Source organism: Thunnus thynnus, chromosome 20 (assembly GCF_963924715.1).
Source record: "Thunnus thynnus chromosome 20, fThuThy2.1, whole genome shotgun sequence".
Classification (NCBI taxonomy): Eukaryota; Metazoa; Chordata; class Actinopteri; order Scombriformes; family Scombridae; genus Thunnus; species Thunnus thynnus.
This window is the reverse complement of record NC_089536.1, coordinates 18,204,421-18,220,798: the sequence shown is the minus strand read 5'-3', so window position 1 is coordinate 18,220,798 and position 16,378 is coordinate 18,204,421. Positions and strand designations below refer to the sequence as shown.

The window sequence follows — 16,378 nt, the reverse complement described above, 5'->3', positions numbered from 1 at the left end:
CTGTGTTTGAATGTTCAGGTATTTCCTGCGTGTTGTCATCTGGAACACCACAGATGTGACTCTGGATGAGACCAGCATCACTGGAGAACACATGAGTGACATCTACGTCAAAGGGTACGCTTGATTGTTCATTCTAATTAATGTTATCCTCTGAATTTTATATAGGCTATACTGTTTGTTCAATGTGTTGGTGAACCTTTGAAGTGAAGGTGACACTGTAGTCTTGACAACTATTTCTACACTTCTTTTTTGGTTGTTTTGTGGATTTTAATTACATTTTTTATTGATTACTCCTGAAGTAAAATTGTATAATAGACCCTAACTGCATTGGGACAGTGAATGATAACAGGTGTTGTTTCTTGTGCCAGCTGGATGCCAGGCATGGAGGAGGACAAGCAGAAGACTGATGTTCATTACAGGTCTCTGGACGGAGACGGCAACTTTAATTGGAGGTTTGTCTTTGACTTCGACTTCCTGCCAGCGGAGCAACTTTGCCTCGTGTCCAAGAAGGTGAGGCTTGGTTTAAGTATCTAGAAGAAAGAGCATTTTAATGCTGTACAGATGAAAAAATTAAGACCAGTGTTGTTGAAATTGATAATCTATAACATGGTTTTACATTTTTACTTTATTCAACAGGAGAACTTTTGGAGTCTTGACAAAACCGAGTTCAGGATTCCCCCCAAGCTGATTGTTCAGATATGGGATAACGACAAATTCTCACTGGATGATTACCTTGGTAAGATGCTTCAGGAATGCTTTTTCCACTAGTTTGATTTATCTTTAAAACACAAAATCTGACCGTTGTAATGCAACGCTGTGCTGTGATCTCAGGTACACTGGAGCTGGATTTGCGTAACCTGATTCCTCCTGCAAAGACCCCAGAGAAGTGTTCTCTGAAGATGATGGATGTTCTGGAAATGGAAGTTCCACACAAGATGGAGAATGCCAAGTCTCTGTTTGCTCAACAGTCAGTCAGAGGCTGGTGGCCCTGTTCCATCGAACAGGATGGGAAGAAGGCCCTAGGTGTAAGTATGGGTTGAGACTGCAGTATTTGAATGATATTGGCTTGTTCAAACTTGTACTGCAAAGTAATTAATAACAGGGTTGGAATCAGTTTTAGGTAAACCCACAAGAGGAAAGACACACCTCTTGCTTCTGGTTCCAGCTTAAAAAATGACTTGTTCTTAATGGTCAAATGAGTTTCAACATATTTACACTAAGTTCATCTAAAATGAGAGCAGCAGAGGAAAAAGTCTGTGTTTTCTGAAATAGACATGTTAGTCTGCTAGTTTTTGGTACTGAATGCTGCAGTTAATACTCATTTCTCTTAAACTATAAGTTATCTGCAGAAGCTTGATGTATCAATTTCTGCAACATTCAAATATTCCAAAATTGTTAGAGGGCCTCATCTTTAATGCGTTATTGTTGTATTAGGCTAATCTTGTCTACTTGTGTGTTTATAGGGCAAAGTGGAGATGACATTGGAGATTGTCAGTGAAGCAGATTCAGATGAGAAACCGGCAGGAAGAGGCAGGGACGAACCCAACATGAACCCAAAACTGGACCCTCCGAAGTAAGAGCTCACAATGACAAACACAAATTTTCACACATACTGTCAGTCAGTGAAACATGTCTTATTGTGCATTCTGTAGACTGGACCTTTTTTTAATTAACTGCATATTAAACTCCATCTCTTTAGTTGGAGTGAATAATGGAAAGTGTAGTTTTACATTTTACACGTGTACTTTCAGAAAAATACACTAAATCACACTCTCTTATCCTTCATAACCAACAGGCGCCCAGAAACATCTTTCTTTTGGTTCACCAACCCCTGTAAGACCATGAAGTTCATTGTGTGGCGAAGGTTCAGGTGCCTCTTCATCGGACTCATCATTCTCTTCATAGTGCTTCTCTTCCTCGCCATCCTGTTGTACTCTTTACCGGTAAGGGCCATCTGGGAATATTAGTTATACATTCTATGTATTCTGAAATCATTTTGGTTCAGTTAGTATAACCCAAAGTGGTTCCAAATAGACATAAATGTTCACTGTTATTTGGAGGATGTAAGCTGTAAAATGTTGAGGTTCTTTTTCATGAGTTGTTCTCTTTTCCCTTTTCCAGAACTACATCTCCATGAAGATAGTGAATCCACTAAGATAACGCCACAGTGGAGGAGATGGTGGTTAAAATGTCGACGAGATCACAATAACTGGGCACAACTACTGCTAAACCATCAATATCTTTTTTACTGCATATAGTGTTTTATAAAAGGTCTAACTAAATGGGAAGGGGTGCTTGCACATTTGCACTATATCAACATATCTTATCATGATCACAAACTGTGACAGACTTGTGAGCAATACATTAGAGAACAGGACGTCTATCTGACTGACTGCTTATCACACACACACTGAGTGGTCAGAAAATAGAAACTGTACACTGTAATGAAATCCAGTATGTAACACTCACATTTTTTTTTGTTTGCTGACACTGTATGAAAGGTGTTGATTGAACTTTATGGGGATTTTCAAGCTGTTGTTAGTGCACATTATTGTAAGGGGTTTCTGTATAAGCATACTTTATATAAATGAGGTGACAAACAACAATCAATGATGATAGGTTTCACCAAGGTAGTATTTATTGCAGGACATTTGATTTCATTACAGTGTATGTAAGTTTCTATTTTTCTGGTCACTCAAAGTAATCCTGCCAAATACCAGTAAAGAAAGATTTATTACCAACAGTCATGTCAAGTGTGTCTGTCTTTTGTATATTACAATTTAACATTTTATATTTTAAATTAAATATAATAAACTTCATGTGTTGATGCTCTTTATTGTATTACTTTGCAGGAAAAATACATGTTCAATGTGTGTAACAAAGCAGTTTTATTAGCAATATGAGCAGTAGGAGTATGAAAGGGGGAATTTCGCCATTAAGAACTCTTCATTGTTTGTACCTCTTCTGCAGACTGAGGTGTGCTTGAGCCGGGCAGTTATATAAGGTCTAAATGTATTCCTTTTTGGTCTGATCACAGAAAAAAGTTTGTTTTTATATTTATATTATGGTTTTTACAGATGGGTTTTTAAATGACTTAAACACAAATTAATTAAACACATTTAGTGACAGAACATGAATCTTTGAGAGTCATTAGGTAAACTCTCACTATTGGCTTTTAAATGTATTGATTCCCTATAGTGATATTGTTGTAATAAATCTTTAGACCTCAGTTGGAAAAAGTTTCAGATCAGCTCAAGAAAAAACTTCTCCTTGGTGTCCAAAAAAGATCATCAGGAAAAAAAGGAGAGCAGTTTACAGTGCACACAAGGTTCACCAAACTTACTCTGAGTCACTGAGGTCAGTGCCCCTGCTTTTATACCATTTGACTTGCATAGGACACGCCTATTGTCCAACCTCTTCATACTTGACCAATTACACCATTATAATCTCTTTACATCACCTGTTGCAGACCCAAAATCCTAAAAATAGGTTTTGGGTGAGCCTGTACATGTTTGCTTTGTCCAGACATGTCCTTTTACTTTTTTAAAGCTGTTCAGGTTTATTTTACACCATTATTTCCAATTCTTCTTCTGGCTTTATTTTTTAAATTTATTCTCGCCAATTTTTCACCCTTATTTCTTGATTCTTTCTTGAGGTTATTTTTAAAAAATAATGTTTAATACAGACATGCTTACAATTTCATCAGTTCCCTGAGTTTGATTATGTTTAACATATTATGTGCCCTTTTATTGATTACAAAGTTCTGTGAAGTGTACATACATTATGATGATGATGACAATGCTTCATATTAATAACAATTGACCATACTTATGCTTACAATTTAACATATTGATAATCATATGTTGCCATTTTGTTCCCTTCAGCACTTCATAAGTCTTGAAAAAATATACCACAATATATAATATTTACTTGTACTGAAGTTTTGCTGGGTTTATTCTTCTTCTGAGGTGTGATGTTTGCAGTGCTGCTGCAGTAAAGCCTCCACCTCCCCTCTTCGTGCCATATTGTTGGCTTTGCCTTGGAAACGTCCATTTTTTCCTGCCCCCTTCCCTTGGAGCAGCTCTAACACCCTGGAGAACACAGATAGATACATACAATAACATTTGTTCAGTAGAGTTATTAAAAAAAAAAAAAAAAAAAAAAAAAAAAGGTGGTGTCTCTTACCGTGGCCCCATCTCTGTCACTGGTCCGCTTGGTCCAGCCAGCAGAAACAAACCAGGTCCCTTCTCCTCCCCAACAGTCAGGAAAACCAAAGTTTCCTAAGAAAAGACAAAACAAGGCTTAACAAAATTATTTAACTGCTAATACTAAGAACTAACCAGTCATGTTATATTCTTACCTCAGTGTTTATTTCATTGGCGATGATATTCATGAATTCATTGTCACCCTCTTTTCTGTCGGAGGGGGAAAAAAAAAACATTTTTATCTGAAACACTCATATTGATGCTCATCATGTCTGTCATGGATATGTTTATTTTCAAGATGCTTAACATCGGGGTAATGTAATGCAGTACCTACAAACCAGCCCTTTACCTTGAAGAAGAGTCTCTTACTTGTGTAAACTGAAGAAGTTGCCCCTATGGGGGTCATTCTTAAAGCTCTGAGCGATAAGGACGGCCATGTCTCGTAGAAGGCTCAAGTTAGTCTGTCAAAGATGGTTGATGATTATGGTTAGGGAGTCTACCTTACAGTATTTTGCAGCAAATATGTGATAACAGAGAGTCTCAATTGAAGCGGGGCTCTCTGTGCTTAGTGACCTCTTCTGGCAACTAGTGGGAATTGCAACATAGGCCAACAAAGCCTAACTTGCTGCAATAACTGCAATACTGGTCTATTATAAATTTGTTTTGGTTCCAAAAACATGACAACAACATAGGAATTTCACTTACTTTCTGTAGTAGCTTAACAGATTTCTGCAACTTGTCGACTGCCTCAACATGCTCATCTGGTCCAGTTCTGTTGAACAATGGAGGAAGTGTATTTTATTTTCACTTCAAGCTCTGTGAATAAGTTTAACTCACACTGGTGATCTTTTGCTGATTCAGACCATTAACTCACTTCAAAAGAGAAACCAAAGACCGTTCCGTGCTGAAACTTTTCTCAGCATACTTCAAGATCCTGTTTCCTGCCAGGAAGATCAGATTGGTTTTGTTTTTCTTTCCTTTCTCAGTGCCCAGAAGCTTTATCACCTAAAATCCAGATGAGGAAAAATTAAGCATACAATGATTCATTTCTTGGAATCACTTGAAGGTACACCTAGGACATTGTGTTACAAATATGACATGTGAATATATGTTAAATTTGTACTGTTTTTTCCCCACTTTTTAATGCCTACAATTTCCATGATAGAAAATGTGTGTGAGATTGTGTAGTCTAACGGATCAGGACAGAGTAGCAGATTTTACTCTTATAATTTTTTTGACTGTATGTACAATTTCATGACATCAGAAGTCTTTAAAATGATCCAAATCCACACGAGACACATCTAAGCGCTTGTGTGCCTGCATGTGTGTGTGTATGTGTGTGAGAGAGTGAATTTGTACCTGTAAATGACTGAGGTTTGACACATGGGTTCCACAACACATGTTGGCATCGATACCCTCGATATCAATGATCCGAATGGGCCCTGCATGGTCCTCTGGCAGCCCTCGACTCCTCACCTGGTTCACAGACACCAATCACGTCACATATTGTACATGTAAAATGTTTTTTTATTTTTTTTCTACTTTTTTTTTTAGCACCAGTACGTTCAATATCTATAGTATACACAAACCTTTTCCACAGCAGGATCATCAATAGAGAGGAGCTGAACAGTGACGGGGACATGGGCTCTGATCTTCTCATTTATGGCTTGTTCCAGGGCTGAGAGCTGTGCGGGTTTTACACAGGGAGTGTCCAGTTCAATGGTGCTTCTCTGACGCCCTAGTTCCCTGAGAAAAAAAATCCAAATAAGATGGTCCATAAGTTTTTATGGTGACAGAGGAAGGGGAAATAATTTTGGTGAGGTGTATAATCTGTGCAGTGGGGATGTACCAGGATGTGGTCTTGAATCCAAACATCGTATCTGCCAAAGCTGTGATCAAATGTTGACCTAAGAGTAAGAAGGAAAGCAATCATATGTGACAGGTGTGTGAAAAACAGCCAAAACAAAACAGATGTGCAGATGCGTTTACTGTCAGATGATAGTCATGCATTCATGGTTCAGTTTTGAAAACGAGTCACTTCGTACTGAACGCACACAGTCTGACTCCATCCAGCGAGCAGTTCTCACCTGAGTGTTGCTGCATATGGTCAAATCTCCTCTCCCAGTCCACCTTCAATAGCACTTCCTGACCCACCTCCAACGATGAGCACACAAAGTTTATGGCGTCTGGCCCCTGCCTTGTCACCCTCAAAACTTGGACATCTCCGATCAGGCCATGGTCATCTGGCTGATGGAGGACCAAACCGCACACGGAAAGATTGAGAAACAACACAATACTACATGTCTTTTGTTTAATGACTTCTTCAGTATTCCTCCTGATGTACAAGTGCAACATCCCAATATATATAGAGATTGGATTTATAGATGGATTACAGAGTGGACTTTGGAAATTGAAATAGATGAGTAACATTTTGGAAATCCATCTTACTTGGCCACCTCCCTCAGGAAACAAGATGGTGTCTTGGAGCTTCACATTGAAGCCTTTGAGTTTTTCTTTCTTTCCATTGATTTCATGTTTGAGCTCAGCTGGGCAGCAGGAAACTACAGAGGTAACAAACTAAAAGGAAAAGCGTGACATGAAAACATAAACCTGCCAAGAGGAGGAGGAGTGTGACTGGCACACAGCTGTTGAAGGGTTTAGGATTTCAATCTTAATATAAATCTATACTGCGGTCTGCAGAGTTTACACAAAAAAACATCTGACAACAAGAGAAGCGTACATGCATGTATCTGAACCACGATATAACTTGGCGTCACTGCGTGAAGTTATAAAGTTTAATGTTTCCACTCCGTTACTGAGATCTGAAAATACTATATTTTACCTCTAGTTTCAGACTGACAACGTGAATGTGAGTAGCTAGCTGTATTCTGCTGTTGTGTAAAAATGCGTATAACTCCACAAATAACGTTACCAAACAAAAAGTGAGATAATCACAATGAGTAGCTAACTGGTAACAGTTACTTTAGCAACTATGCTAACCACTTCTGCAGAGAAACAATGTCACATTTCCGTCAGTTGTTTCCGCGTGCTTTTGAACAGTTAAGCGTTGACAAACTGTCTGAAACACTTTCATACCTCTTTCTGATAGCAGTCTCGTTGACACTGAAAAGCCATTCTTAGATGTTTTTGGGAGAAACCTTAAGTCCGTCACACAAGAACTGACTGTTCTTCTTCTTCGGTTTTACTAGCGGACTGAACGTTAAAGGTGCATGCCGCCACCTACTGTTCTGGATATGTAACATCACGACTTTAAACAACACAAACTAAAAAAAACTTTATAAAGAAGTTATATTCCAGATATTAAACCTGTTCCGTTTAAATATTTAAACAAAGCCCTTTGAACTTGTAATTGTTTATCCCCTGTCTCTAACAGACCTTTGACGCTCCCTTTACCCTCTTCTCTAATAGACAGACTGGAAAGCTTTCTCTGTGAGAGAGAAAGCCCGTGAATGACAGAAATAAAACGTTATTTTCTGATTGTTTCACGGCGGTCACACTCTAAAGCACAAATAAACGAGCATCAAACACTGAGGAGACAGACGCTCTTTTGGTGCAATTTGGACACGCGACACGTTTAATGTTAATAAACTTTGAATAAAGTGAACAGTGAGCCGCTCAGCTTTGCCTGGGTGCAGCGGGGCTGTTTGAAATAAACACCGTCACATGAACTCAGACAGTATGGCACAAATATGTGAAGAACAAAAAAGCTACAAAGACTTGGAATATTTTAAAGAGAGTACATTTTATTTGAACTCTAAAACCACTCACAATGAATGGACTTTGGACTCCTTGTACAAAGCTGTTTTTTTTTTTTTTTTTTTTTACTGTTTTCGTAAGTGTTATTATACCTCTTTGTTGTAAATAAAGAAAGTTTTTTTTAAAAAACTGGGGGAGTGTCAACTGCCATCTACTGCAGGTAGTACACTGACTATGGATAAGTACCTTATACACTTCAAAAAAAAAAAAAAAGAAAGAACTATCCCTTTAACATATGTACGGTTCATACACAGAATCTATACTGAAGTACTGAGTGCATTAAAAAGCAGTGTTTACTGTGAGCAGTGTGTTAACAGTGTAGATTTTCTAGTGGTTTACTATCGGTGGTATTCTGACACACTGAAGTCTTAAATAGTGAATAGCAGTGTTAGAGTACAAGGAGAAAGTGATGTACTATGTTGTATATACAGTATATGGCTGTAGCCACAACTACAGTATAATGGTGATACAAGTTGGCTTCATACTATTGGCCTTATCAAACCCATCTGGAAATCAGACAATCAAATGTGCTTTAAAGAAATGACAAATAACGCATGGACTGTGGGAGATCACATTTTTTTATTCATGGAAAAAAATGGATTTACCGACTGTATAGTGGGAGAAGAATGGTTATAACATGGGAATATCCAAATCATGCTTTTCATTTCAATCATATATTGAAAAAGATGAGAAAAAGAGAGAATTGGATTACAGATATCTTTAAAACATTTTGTTTGCTTCAATTATAAAATATTTTATCTACACAACGTTGAGTACAAAACCAGCTGGCATTAACTCTCCTGTAATCGTTTCAGTTTTACTCTAAAGTCAACTACTGACATAATTAAATTGGTTTGACAAGTAATAATGCTTATAAATGAAAAAATATAAGATTGATATTTACTTTTTAAGTCCGTTTGTGGTCTCGGTCTTAACCTGTTAACGGGTTTACTCATGCATTGTCGCGCATGGTTTCTTCAATCCACTTGAGGTAGTAACAAATATCCAGCATTACAATCGTTTTTGCACACGTATCAACAGGTTCGCTGACAACGACCCCATACAAGATATCATTATACTCCACAGCTGTACCTGCATCACCCTGGAAGAGAGACATCATAGGTGTGATCAGTTTTCATGTGTGATAGCATGAAAATGAACAAAAGAAATAAAAAAATAAAAAAATAAAAAGTTTGCTTACAGCACAGGACTCCACGCCAGGTTTAAAGGCACACATGGTGGTAGCTTCATCACTGAAGTATTTCCCATCAGGTTTATCGTTTTCATGACACTCGGCAATCTCTGTGTTGGCACACTTCAGCTTTTTGGGGTCTTTGGTATCTGAGGGTTCAAAACAAAACATCAGATGAGTGACTTCTATGTTCAAAAGGCAGAGCTGAATCTAGTATCTTGGTGCTACTCACTTTTTGGGTCGGCCGTCTTTGCTCCCCAGCCTCCAATTTCAACCTGCTGTTTCAGCTCGGGCCTCTTACACTCAGCGGTAGGAAGTTGGATGGTGGGAAGTTTAGGGGACACATCCTCGTTCAGTTTTATGAGCATGATGTCGTGGACTTGCTCATCTTCGCCTTTGAAGGTAAACTGTTGATTTTCCTCGATTTTTTGCTCTGTTTTTACGGACTTTCCTTTAAAGAGGGATTTTATTGACTTAAAAAATGACTCATCATAGTTTAAGGCAAACTTCAGTGTCACAAGCCTGCAAAAAACACAAGGGAAGAACTTATTGTCAGGGGATTGATACAGGTTGATGCCAGTTTTCCATCATTATAAAACACACCACAACTGCATCATGTGGGATGCTGGATGTTTCTTACCGTTCTGCGCAGTGAGAAGCAGTGATGACCCAGCGGGTGTTGAGCAGAGCTCCTCCACAGGGTTTCCCCCCTTTGACAGTGTCTATCTCGACATGGTACTGCCTCTCCTTGTTACAGGATTGACTCCCAACGATCCTCTTCTCGATGGCCCCTGATGCAGCACCTGACATACAGAAGAACAGATGAGATTACTTTTAGGTTCAGCTTCAATTCTTGTTTTTGCATGCATTTTATTTGCAAGTATGTCAGTGCATCTGTCAGACAATTACATCAAAGATAAAAAAACAACTTCTTCCTAAGCAATGGAGATATGTTTTTAAAAATAAAAATCTGAATGTAGTGTAGTTAGAGGAGGAAAAACTCACCAGCAAGCAGCAGAATAAGAACAAAACAGCTCTTCATCATGGTCCCTTTGGATGTGGATTACTCCGTATGGCTCACTGGCTGATGCTTCATCTTTTTATATCAAGTATCAGACTTTGCAGGGGTTTTTTTTTATTGGCTGCTGCTGTAGATAAAACTTGTGTGTCACAGTCATAGGTGGCCATCAGCACACTCCCCTCAGCCCTTTCATCACATGACTTGTATGGCAAATGCAGCTGCTATTGAATTTTTTTTTTTTTTACACCAATACCATAGATGAGCACCTTTCTTTTAAACCTCCTAGTGTCATAAAACTTTGGGGGATTTTCAGATGAATGTATTTTAAAATGTATCTATATTTATTTTTTACTCAGAAATAGCACTTTGGCCTCCATATTTACTACATGTGTGCTTCCATCTCTTAAAACTCTACATTTTCATTCAAAACTTGCAATTTTAGTTAATACTGAAAAATGCATTTTTCAAATGAAACATTATTTACAATAGCATGTCAATGTATTTTTTAACATGTTACACTAAATTGATCAGTACTACTGTATACTGTTAATACTGTACTGTAAATCAATAAGTCTGGAGTCCTTTTTACATTATACTTAAGTCAGATGACTTAGGTATTAACCAGCAGATGAGTCTTATATGTTTTACAGAGTTGCCATTTAAATGATGGTCAGTAATTTGCTATTTATATATAGCAAGTACAGCATGCAATATGAGCATCTTTTGCTGTTTCTTTATCATTCATACGTTACTTGAGGTGACATGATCTTGGAAAATATCAGTCATCAGGTCTTAATGAAGGTGAAAATGTAGCCTTGTAAGATTTTGGTGTGGGGCTGTTTCCTGGACATTTCTGCCAGTTAAATATCAGTCCACTTCTTATATCTATGTGGGAGAGCATAACTACTTGAAATACTATTTGAAATCACAACTGCATACAGTATGTTAACTGTAACTGTAATACAAGTGTAATGAAAAGCTGTTTATGACATTATGCCAGACATTGAAACAGTTTAATGTTCTGTGGTAAAAAAAAAGTTAAATAGTGAATGTTAAAACCTTCATCACAGTTTCATATTAACTATTCATTTGCTCTCCTCAGAATTATGTCTTTGAAAGAGAGCGAAGTGAAGTATTTTGAATATTCTGATATGCTTTATCAACGTCAACGGTCCTGTGTGGAAGAGAATTTCAAAAATGTGACCAAATGCAGTCACCCTCAGATATCCCGTCACATTTGACTAGACATCAGTTTCCTCTTTGCTTATCTGTTGAAGTACATCGTAAAACATGATGGCCAGTGTAATAATTGTATTACACTACTATAACCTCCATACATTGTGTAGACACTGTTATTTGGAGGGTATACCGTTGGTATGACCGTGCTTGACCCCTGTTTTGCTTTACTTTACAATATACAATAACTGATCACAAAAAAATAGTTACACCAACCAAATTCCTAAAGAAACATATGTCTCCATAGTGGTAATAAAAGCAATCTTCATTTTCTATCATCAATAAAGCCTATAATTATATAAACCTTTCACAAATTTGTTCAGCAGATCAGAATGAAACTAAATGAAAATTAACAAGCTTTCTGACAAAACAAAGCAGAGGTTGTCCATGATAACTAACAGCAACTCTGAAAACACAATGACATATAACAAAAAAACCAAAACAATACATGTCAGAACACTTCCTGCATAAAGGGAGAGTCCATGTTCATCACTGAAAACAGGATTGAACTGGTTTGAACTCGCTGCTGGTGGAGCTGTTGGGGCACATAAAGATAATCTTGTCTCTCATCAAAGGGCTTCCCCCTTCTGTAACTGTCTTTTAACATTATTGTGATTAATCATCCACACTTTTTTACTTGATTTGTATGGTTACTTTGAAACATGATGAGCAAGTCCAGACTAAAAAAAATAAAGAAATAAAATTTCTACTACCTAGTATGGAAAATCATCTTTGAAATTTGAGTTGTTCTGCTGAAATCCACTAAACTAAACATAAACCACTTTGTTTGTGTAGCTCACAAACTCTCCTGCAGGTCCATTATAATAACCAAAGCATTTTATAAACCCAGAAAACTCATTTTAAATCCCAGTCAAGTTCTCAGAGTTTCCAAGACATGAAAAAACATGCTGGTCCTACAAGGAAAAGAATATAAAATAATGAACTGCAGTATAACATCTTATTTTACATTTGAATGGAATTGTTTTGACAAAACCTGTATAGTGTAATGCTAATAATGTTTCTCTTGTATCTAAAAAATACACACTGTACTGTATATTCTGTATATGCAGCATCATTGAGGTTATTGTGTCATTATGTTAAGTTATATTTTTAAACCCAGCTTTTTATTATTTTAGACACATTTTACTAAAATGCAGCATGTTGAAAAACTTCAGGATACTGACTGAAATAAAGAACAGGTCATGCAGGATTTAATGATGATACGGAGGCAGCTAAACTTTGAATTTCACTTCTCTGCTGCACACCTGTCTTAGTAACGGCAAACACAGAATAACACACCCTTTGTGTTTTAATGACCTTAGATATTTCAAAAGTTCATTCAAATACAGTGCACTACAAAGATAACTGTCCATTCTGTATTCTTGGACTGCTGATTAGAAACCACACCAATATGGAAATCATGGCCTTTACAACCTAGTGAGTCACTGTGGGTATTAAGTCAAATACTTCTAACTTCTAAATAAAGCAGCATACCTGGAAAATAATATAGATCATCTGTGCTGTACAGACAGTTTAAAACACAAGGCAACAAAATAAAACATTTGTTATTTATGATGCCTAATATTAGTTTATGTTTGAGCTCAACCACACAATTTCCAGTCTAGTGCAGTCTAGTGCTGAATAGTTCACATCAACCGGTTTGCAAGTGCTTCGAGGAAATGTCTTTCATAATGTTGAAGGCTTGCTTATTACAGCATTTTTTAGCAACATGGGAATCAAAAGAAGTCGCCGCTATTTCATCTAACTGGGTTCAGCACCAAAATCACACAACTGGACTCTGTAGTCTAACAAGCATTTCAGCATATTATTTGTTGCCGTTATGCAAAGCTTCACTTACGCTCACTCAGAGACTTTTTATAGACCAGAAGGTTCTGGCCACAGATCCAAAAATCAGCATCCTTTCTACAAGACTCTGTCTCTAAAGGCTGAAATAACTTAAGGCTGTGTTTAAGATGACCTCAGAGAGAGCAGAGGCCTGAGCTGCAGAGCCCTCTGATGGAGCAGTTCTGTCACTGGGATCATAATCCTATAAGGCTCTGCACATTATCATCCCTTAGATGGCATTTCAGTTACATTTGCATATGTCAGTCTTTTTTGTGTGGCTCTTTCAGAATATTGTAAATTCAATAAGAGGTTGTAAATATTCTTACTCCAATACAGAAAACTTAAAAGATCCCAGCTTATAAAATATTTGACTTCATGTCATAAAATTAAATGTATGAAAAGTAAAAGATATCCCAGGAAGCAAATGAAATGAACTACAGCATTTCCATACAGAGAATTCAGTTTGGCTTTGTTTTATGTGAGTTTGGAGGGCTGTTTTAACCTGTACAACAGTGCTGTTGTGTTGAAGTGTAAAGCAGATCCTAGTTCCTAATGTGCTATGCGGGATCTTTCTTCAACTTCAGCACTGCAAGAAAAATTCAATATCATGTAAACAGCACAAGCAAATGAATTTAGAACTGAAAACTGGGACTTCCCAATCAAGTATTTGCCCCCAATCCTAAACCATGAGATCTTCATGAGCATCCATCACCTCCATCTGTTTATCCTCAGTCAGATTCTTTGTCAAAAGTTTACTGGTCTCTGTCTCAACCTTGTCTGTTTTATTAGCTCCCTCTGGTGGTAGCAGAACTTCCTGCTTGATTGCAACAACTGAGGGAACAGACTGGGACTCTTTCTGTAAGGGACTCTTTGCAGGAGGCAGGTCCACTGGGGCATCCAGACCTGTGAAACAACAAAGCAGAAAGCAAGCTTATAGAGGGACCTACCTTTGTCCACTATGATCTCATTGGTCAGTAGTTCAGGTGGTTCATTTACTTTGGGCTGAGAGAGGCTTGGTGTGTGGCTTACAACAGCTGTTGTCTTCACTGCGTGGGGGTATTACACACTACTGTTTGTTGACAACGTTGACAGTACATTTACACATCTGCACAGATAATGATGAATGGACGAATGAAGCTGGCTCCTTATTGCTGAATCACTGCCATCTTCTGAAGTTATTCAAACAAACAACCATGTTCTCTCCCATCTGCATAATCCAGTGTAGATACATTTATTTACAAGCCAGAGACAAAAAAGATTCTATAACATCATGACTTTCAGACCATGGTTGATAAAGCTTGTTTTTATTAATTAATTGACAATGACATGTTAGTGTACAATAGACAATAATATGTAAATAAATAGTCACATAGAAAATATTACATGGATAAAAACAACATTTTGGACGATAACACTTCAAATAATCAGCAAATATTACAAAGCATCAGCAAACATAACATTGTCTTCAGTTTAGTGGCCTCCAACACAGAGATACTGTGAGTCTCAATCAGACTGTGGGGGAAGAAAAATGAAAGTGTCATTATTTAGATAATCAATAAATGATTTTTACAGCATATAGAGCCATATATCAGAGCAAACCAGTATTGTCAGTCTATAGACAATCATCCATATTACATTTTAACACCGGACACTGCACTTACATCACTAAGATCACCCATATCTGGTGCTGCTCCTTTATTAGAAGCAGCCATATCTTGGATCATCTGAAAAAGGAAAGTCACATATTTACACACTCAAATCCAAACCATCAGAGAAATCATTTGAATATTACAAAATTACAATATTGTGCACAGTTTCCACAGCTCTTGAATTAATCTCAGCATTTAGTGATGCAGGGATTTGACTCACATCTACGTATCTATCGTACTCTTCCTTTCCCTCGTCTTCTTCATGCTCCCAGTCTCTCCAGTTATCAAAGTCCACATTAATCCAACTGGGCTGCAAAAAGAAGGAGAAACAACACAATTTAAAATTTTATTCACCAGGGTGAAGCTGTAGCATCCTATGAGGACAATTTAAGCTTTGGAGGTATCTCACCTGCAAACGTCTAATGTCAAGACTATGTGTCAGGTCAACTTAAAACTCTGTTGTTTCTGACGTCATGAGAATCTTTCAGAACTTTACTGTAGATCATTAAAACCTTGTGTCTGACACACAGACTTACCTTAGCAGGATCCTTCTGGAGACGAGGCCATGCATAATCGGGCTTCGTCTTCCTTAGCAAGACATTGATGGTGCGGTCATAGACTCTTTCTCTGGAGTCCTTTTAAGCAACGAAAGAATACAAACACACTTGTATTTAACAACACGATGACTGTATATTTCAGCACGTAGCACATTCTCATGGGTCTCATCATGCCTAAAAATTGGAAACTTACATAGATTTGGACTTCGTCGTAGAAGTACAGCTCATTATAGAACACATCATCTGTGTCGTTTTTGCAGCTGTTGTGAAGAAAGAACATGGTTGTCAAGGGAACATTTTAGTACATATACAACTTTCAACAATAAGCCTATGTAGTGCAGACAACACTATCCAAAGATGGCTGAGATTTTCTACGAACTGGTATATGTTACACAAAACAGAGATAGAGAGCTAGAGAGATTTACGAAATAAAATGTTGTAAACTCACCATAAAATCAATTTGTTTGGCTGGATATCAACCTGGACATCTTTAGGTTTTTGAACCATGAAGTTCATGGTGACATATTTTTTTCTGTCAAACCACCGTGCAGGTGCTGGCTGGCTATTAAAAAAACAGACAAACTGTTATACATTTAAATCAAATATATGATCATTTATATGAGTTTTTTTCAAGAGTGAAACCTCTTCGTAATCAAAAGGGTTAGTCAAAAGCATGTGTTGGTTACTTTTAGTAATGTCACCTTAGAAGAAACTGGCAGCACTTACCATTCCTCTGGTCGAACAATTTTGGGTTTGTTCATTCTGATTCTTGGGCAAAACTAGAACAGAAACTACTGAGTTTTATTCCTTTAACAGAAAGAAAGTAAAAAGCATGTGGCACGGACGTACGGGCTGTGTGCTCTAATGGAGTGCACAGGGCCTGTATGCTATTTATA

At 37.5% G+C, this 16,378-nt stretch overlaps 3 protein-coding genes across 10 annotated transcripts in view; 1 reads left to right on the top strand and 2 right to left on the bottom strand.

The window, feature by feature from the left end:
• LOC137172545 (myoferlin-like) overlaps positions 1-2,819 on the top strand; it is a 26,995-nt gene extending 24,176 nt beyond the window's left edge. For all 6 annotated transcript variants that reach the window (XM_067577033.1, XM_067577035.1, XM_067577034.1 and 3 more), the window contains 7 exons: positions 19-114; positions 369-510; positions 637-736; positions 832-1,025; positions 1,464-1,573; positions 1,796-1,943; positions 2,122-2,819. In XM_067577033.1, coding sequence (XP_067433134.1) covers positions 19-114; positions 369-510; positions 637-736; positions 832-1,025; positions 1,464-1,573; positions 1,796-1,943; positions 2,122-2,160 — 829 coding nt within the window. In that variant the 3' untranslated portion in view covers positions 2,161-2,819. The remainder of the gene's footprint in view (positions 1-18; positions 115-368; positions 511-636; positions 737-831; positions 1,026-1,463; positions 1,574-1,795; positions 1,944-2,121) is intronic.
• LOC137172546 (alanyl-tRNA editing protein Aarsd1-like) lies at positions 2,816-16,378 on the bottom strand. Of its 3 annotated transcripts, XM_067577040.1 has the most exons (17): positions 16,209-16,377; positions 15,931-16,044; positions 15,676-15,742; positions 15,462-15,560; positions 15,146-15,235; positions 14,938-15,000; positions 6,654-6,782; positions 6,293-6,452; positions 6,055-6,112; positions 5,795-5,951; positions 5,565-5,681; positions 5,080-5,210; positions 4,911-4,977; positions 4,575-4,666; positions 4,361-4,415; positions 4,186-4,280; positions 2,816-4,091 (listed from the first exon to the last, which is right to left on the bottom strand). In XM_067577040.1, the coding sequence occupies exons 1-17, from the start codon at positions 16,241-16,243 to the stop codon at positions 3,953-3,955; spliced, it is 1,668 nt and encodes a 555-aa protein (XP_067433141.1). In that variant the 5' UTR covers positions 16,244-16,377; the 3' UTR covers positions 2,816-3,952. The 3 variants fall into 3 exon arrangements, with proteins under 3 accessions (XP_067433141.1, XP_067433139.1, XP_067433140.1); XM_067577038.1 differs by lacking the exons at positions 14,938-15,000; positions 15,146-15,235; positions 15,462-15,560; ... (1 more) ...; positions 15,931-16,044; positions 16,209-16,377 and adding an exon at positions 7,302-7,426; XM_067577039.1 differs by lacking the exons at positions 2,816-4,091; positions 4,186-4,280; positions 4,361-4,415; ... (6 more) ...; positions 6,293-6,452; positions 6,654-6,782 and adding an exon at positions 14,564-14,788 and having other exon boundaries at positions 16,209-16,378.
• Positions 8,543-10,284, bottom strand: LOC137171816 (kallikrein-1-like). The gene is made up of 5 exons (XM_067575960.1): positions 10,180-10,284; positions 9,815-9,977; positions 9,407-9,696; positions 9,184-9,323; positions 8,543-9,084 (listed from the first exon to the last, which is right to left on the bottom strand). The coding sequence occupies exons 1-5, from the start codon at positions 10,217-10,219 to the stop codon at positions 8,935-8,937; spliced, it is 783 nt and encodes a 260-aa protein (XP_067432061.1). The 5' UTR covers positions 10,220-10,284; the 3' UTR covers positions 8,543-8,934.

Bases quoted from the DNA above. Each gene is read 5' to 3' on its own strand.
- LOC137171816 (XM_067575960.1), bottom strand. From the start codon at position 10,219: ATGATGAAGAGCTGTTTTGTTCTTATTCTGCTGCTTGCTG. The intron at 9,697-9,814 runs GTAAGAAACATC...TGTTTTTTGCAG, and splicing joins GCTTCTCACTGCGCAGAACG to GCTTGTGACACTGAAGTTTG. The intron at 9,324-9,406 runs GTGAGTAGCACC...TTGAACCCTCAG, and splicing joins AAAGACGGCCGACCCAAAAA to ATACCAAAGACCCCAAAAAG.
- LOC137172546 (XM_067577040.1), bottom strand. From the start codon at position 16,243: ATGAACAAACCCAAAATTGTTCGACCAGAGGAATG. The intron at 6,783-14,937 runs GTAAGTGCAGTG...TTTTCCTTTTAG, and splicing joins ATATGGGTGATCTTAGTGAT to TTTGTTACCTCTGTAGTTTC. The intron at 4,281-4,360 runs GTAAGAATATAA...GTCTTTTCTTAG, and splicing joins CCAATGAAATAAACACTGAG to GAAACTTTGGTTTTCCTGAC.